Source organism: Megalobrama amblycephala, linkage group LG10 (genome assembly GCF_018812025.1).
Source record: "Megalobrama amblycephala isolate DHTTF-2021 linkage group LG10, ASM1881202v1, whole genome shotgun sequence".
Classification (NCBI taxonomy): Eukaryota; Metazoa; Chordata; class Actinopteri; order Cypriniformes; family Xenocyprididae; genus Megalobrama; species Megalobrama amblycephala.
In genome coordinates, this window is record NC_063053.1 from 18,837,989 (window position 1) to 18,843,122 (window position 5,134).

General features: G+C 33.9%; 1 protein-coding gene across 1 annotated transcript in view; it reads right to left on the reverse strand.

The window, feature by feature from the left end:
- Nucleotides 1-1,576: 1,576 nt before the first annotated feature.
- hif1an (hypoxia inducible factor 1 subunit alpha inhibitor) overlaps nucleotides 1,577-5,134 on the reverse strand; it is a 9,679-nt gene continuing 6,121 nt past the window's right edge. Inside the window, exons 6-8 of the mRNA XM_048205182.1 lie at nucleotides 2,966-3,029; nucleotides 2,760-2,870; nucleotides 1,577-2,483 (exon numbers count right to left, since the gene is read on the reverse strand). Of these exons, the coding sequence (XP_048061139.1) occupies nucleotides 2,427-2,483; nucleotides 2,760-2,870; nucleotides 2,966-3,029 (232 nt within the window). The 3' untranslated portion in view covers nucleotides 1,577-2,426. The remainder of the gene's footprint in view (nucleotides 2,484-2,759; nucleotides 2,871-2,965; nucleotides 3,030-5,134) is intronic.

The following is a 5,134-nucleotide window of genomic DNA, read 5'->3' on the forward strand; positions in this document are numbered from 1 at the left end:
TATTCTCATCGCTTTATAATATTAATATTGAACCACTGTACTCACATGAACCGATTTAAATATGTTTTTAGTACCTTTATGGATCTTGAGAGAAGAAGTGTCATTGCTTCCTATGGAGGCCTCACGGAGCCATCGGATTTCAACTAAAATATCTTAATTTTTGTTCCGAAGATTAACGAAGGTCTTACGGGTGTGGAACGGCATGAGGGTGAGTAATAAATGACAGAATTTTCATTTTTGGGTGAACTAACCCTTTAATCTAAATCTTTTGAAGTTCCTAAAACTGGTTTTAAAAATTGATTGTTTTGAGCTTTTAGGTACTTTAGAGCATGAGATTGTTGAAATAATGAAAGAATTTTAAAGTGAAGGAATATAAACATCTGAAGACACAAGGTGAGAAAAGAAAACATTTTATGTTTAATTTAAAGATTACATGAACAGAGCAAACCACTTTAAGTCACTCAGAAATCAGTGCCGAGAACTACAGAGATCAAAAATCATGTAGCTACTTTGAAGCAACAGGTTTTGTTCTCTTTAATTTTTACACAACTAAGATTGTGCTCTAAAGCACAAAGCTACAGCTATGTTAAACACCTGTGCGATCATTCTTTATAGAGACCAAAAGACATGTCAAACACTTCAAATGATTTCTCCAGGATATTTTATTCCTTCATAATCTTTGTAAGAATTGAAATGCTTGTAACAAGACAAATGTTCCCAGAGTTGGTTTATTTGATATTGTTTCTGCGGTGATAGGTATTTATGATAGATGACTGCCATCATTGTCGGTATACTGTTCAACATCCAACTTTGAGTTATATGTTTGGCAATATATAAAGTTAGCTGAAACAAGCCCATGATATACCTATAGGTAGATGATCACAATTTTACCATACATGAAAATTGTAAACATTGCATACTTTTAAAGGATTAAAGTGACCAATTGGGTTCTTGTACTACACTACCGTTCAGAATTTTTGGGTGAGTGAGTATGATAATTTTTTTTTTTTAAATTAATTGCTCTATTCAGCAAAGATTTCTATAATGTTACAAAAGATACGTTTCAAATAAATGCTGTTCTTTTCAACTTTCTACGAATTAAAGAATCCTAAAAAAAAAATAATAATGTATCGCAGTTTTCACAAAAATAATAAACAGCACTATTTTCAGCTCCGATAAGACAAATCAACATATTAGAATGATTTGTGAAGGATCATGTGACACTGAAGACTAGAGTAATGATGCTGAAAAATTTACCATAACAGGAATAAATTACATTTTAAAATATATTCAAATAGAACACATTTGATTGTAATAACATTTCACAGTATTACTGTATTTTTGACCAAATATATGCAGCCTTAGTGAGCATGAGACTTTTCAAAAACATTTTTTTAAAAATCTTAGTGACCCCAAGCTTCTGAATGGTAGTGTAGATAATAATGTAGGTCAATTTCAGATTTTAGCACACAAATTTTGTATTGTAAATGTACCCATACTTATAATAAAAATTAATAATTTAATGAAATAATAATGAAAACCGTAGTTTAATTTAAAAAAAAAAAAAAAAAGATCAAACCATTCAAAATCTTTTATTTCCTTACAATTCATGGAGACAGTTAACACTTGGCAAGTGTAGTTTTGTTCTGAATTACAATCCTTACTGAAATGGTACCATATAATGTTACATTAAAAAAATAGACCACCAAGAAACTAAAACATTTTCCTTAATGTACACATATCTAAAAAATAAAGAAAAAAATAAAAATGCATATACAAATGCAAAATTTAATTCAGTGAGTCGGCTACGAAAGGATGAGAAATCCCTTGTTTTAAAAAACATATTGTGACTGAAACACTGAAGTCATGAGATCAAATTCAAAAGCAAACACACAAAATACCATCAATAATGATAACATCAACAGTTGGTAGATCTACCAGTAGTAGATTTCAAGTTGTAAATCATCCTCTTTTGTGGATATGATCGAGGCACTCTGCCAGTTTCACTTTGCGGACTCAGAACCACAGGAGTTAAGTCATGACATATGGCACCTTCTTTGTCCCAACATGGGACAAAACCTGACAACAGGCGCTCTGGGTGGTGTAAAAGTGCTTTACAGGCTCTGCTAATGCATTAGTCTATTTTTTAGCATGTAATGCTGCACATGTAGATTTAAGGACTCTTTTTTAGGGGAGATCAAATCAATTTCTCACAAGTGGTTTTCTTCTTACACCAACACAAAACTAGCAATAACGGGTGCAGTAAATGAAAGCAGACAAAAGGCGGAAGTCTTTATACTGCCAAAATACTGCCATGCACTGGCATTTCAACAGTCTGAATGTATACACAAGCATATGCCCAAATCCACACATACATATAAACAGACCGTCTTAGCAGCACACTAAAGAAGCTTCAGCTCAGGCCATTAACTCAGTCCATGATCATATCTGCCCTTAATCATCATGTTCAGCAATGGACCAACCTGTTAAAAATCAATAGAAAATGTATTCAGTGAACAAATATATGCTAAATTCATTAAATACTGGAAAGAGGAAAACGGCTATTCATTTCTTGCTCTAGTCACAGTCAAATGTAGGCATGCACATTTGATTCAGGTTTAAAGCAGGTTAGCCACAAATATACTTGTAATTAGGTTATTGTCAAGGTCAAAATACACAGGGAATTCCTTAATGCATTATTCATATCTGAGGACCTAAAAACGGAAGAGGCTATGATTGACTGTTCTACTTTTCTGTACCTCATGTGGGTCCCCCAAGGCCTCTCCCAACATCTTCTCTATGTTCCTCATTATGGCCACCTTCTGATGAGCTTTCAAAGGGTACTCTATCCTCTTTGGAGTGGGTGTCCCCTTGAAATATTTTGTGCAATACTGGTTGATTTGTGCAATGATACATCTTGTATGTAAACAAGACAGTGCACAACTGAGGTGCTGCAAAAGCATACCTTGTACCAGAAGTTCACTGTGATGGTCACTCCTCCATTTAACAGGGACTCGATGTGATGCCACCTTTATAAAATAAAAAATGCAAACATTTATTTAACATAAATGTATACATTACCATGTAAAGGTTTAGGGTAACTAAGTCTTTTTAAAAAAAGAAATTAATACTTTTATTCAGCAAGGCTGCACTGAATTGATAAAGTGTGACAGTAAATGCTTTTACATTGTTCCAAAAGATTTCTATTTCAAATAAATGCTGTTCTTTTGAACTTTCAACTGGTCAAAGAATCCTGAAAAAAAATGGTTTCCACAATAATATGAAGCAGCACAACTGTTTTCAACATTGATGATAATGTGAAATGAATCTTAAGCAGCAGATCAGCATATTAGAATGATTTCTGAAGGATCATGTGGAACTGAAGACTGGAGTAATGATGCTGAAAATTCAGCTTTGCCATCACATCGATGACTGATTATGCTGTGTTTGGACCTTAGTAATAATAATATTATTATTAATAATAATAATAATAATAATAATAATTTGTAATTGTATTGTTATTAGTGTCATTAAAATGTTTTGTTAATGTGCTATGGAAACAAAACAAAATGCTGACAAATAACAATGTCGTTTTCGCCTTGGCAAATAATAATAAAAATTTAATGCATTAAAGGGTTAGTGTACCCAAAAATGAAAATTCTGTCATTTATTACTTACCATCATTCCGTTCCACACCCGTAAGACCTTCGTTAATCTTCGGAACACAAATTAAGATATTTTGGTTGAAATCCGATGGCTCCGTGAGGCCTCCATAGGAAGCAATGACACTTCCTCTCTCAAGATCCATAAAGGTACTAAAAACAAATTTAAATCAGTTCATGTGAGTACAGTGGTTCAATATTAATATTATAAAGCGACAAGAATATTTTTGATGCGCCAAAAAAAACAAAATAACAACTTATTTAGTGATGGCCGACTTCAAAACACTGCTTCATGAAGCATCGGAGCACAATGAATCATTGTGTCGAATCAGCAGTTCGGAGTGCCAAAGTCACGTGATTTCAGTCGTTTGGCAGTTTGACACGCGATCTGAATCATGATTCGATACACTGATTCATTTATGCTCCGAAGCTTCCTGAAGCAGTGTTTTGAAATCGGCCATCACTATATAAGTCGTTATTTTGTTTTTATTCTATAATATTCTCGTCGCTTTATAATATTAATATTGAACCACTGTACTCACAAACTGATTTAAATTTGTTTTTAGTACCTTTATGGATCTTGAGAGAGGAAGTGTCATTGCTCCCTATGGAGGCCTCACGGAGCCATCGGATTTCAACTAAAATATCTTAATTTGTGTTCTGAAGATTAACGAAGGTCTTACGGGTGTGGAACGGCATGAGGGTAAGTAATAAATGACAGAATTTTCATTTTTGGGTGAACTAACCCTTTAAAGGGAAAACTAGCCAATTATTGTCTTGATCTTGTCAAAGGCATTAGCGATATCTTGGACTATCATGAATACACAATACTATCATCTATCAGCACAACCCTAATCTCTATTTTAAAGCTATCCTAAAATGAATGGACATAAAAAAAAAATTCTTCCACATAGCTTTTAGATATAATAACATACAAAAGCTATTTATGACAGGCAATTTAGATAAGAGCACCCTGCCTGGAGGAAAGTCGAACTGAAAACAGTTCATAACTCAACGCAAACATTCCCAGGCACACCTGTTGCCACTTTATTCTTAGATAAAGTCACTTATGCAAATCACATAGTTAAAGACTAAAGCTTGTCGCCCTGCACACATTTAAAGTCTATTGTCTTCTGTAGTGCCAATGTGCACTTTACACAAATAAACTGCACTTTCAAGAGCTAATGAAAACCTGTTTTTTAGAGACTTAAACCTTTACAGAGCAACAAGCTCTACTTTGTAGCGTGTGCTTGATTTTAAACACCATATGCAGCATGACACCCCAGTACACCACTCTTTGCCCATGTGCCGGATCAAAGTACAGATATATAGACAAAAAAATTCTGGAGAACATTTGGAAAATTGTATAACATTCTATGTTTTTCCTCAAATGGAGGCCCTTCTGTGACACTATGTTAAAAGAAAAGGAGAGATGTTCACACTCAGGCAGCCATGGGGAAAAAGTATGGACT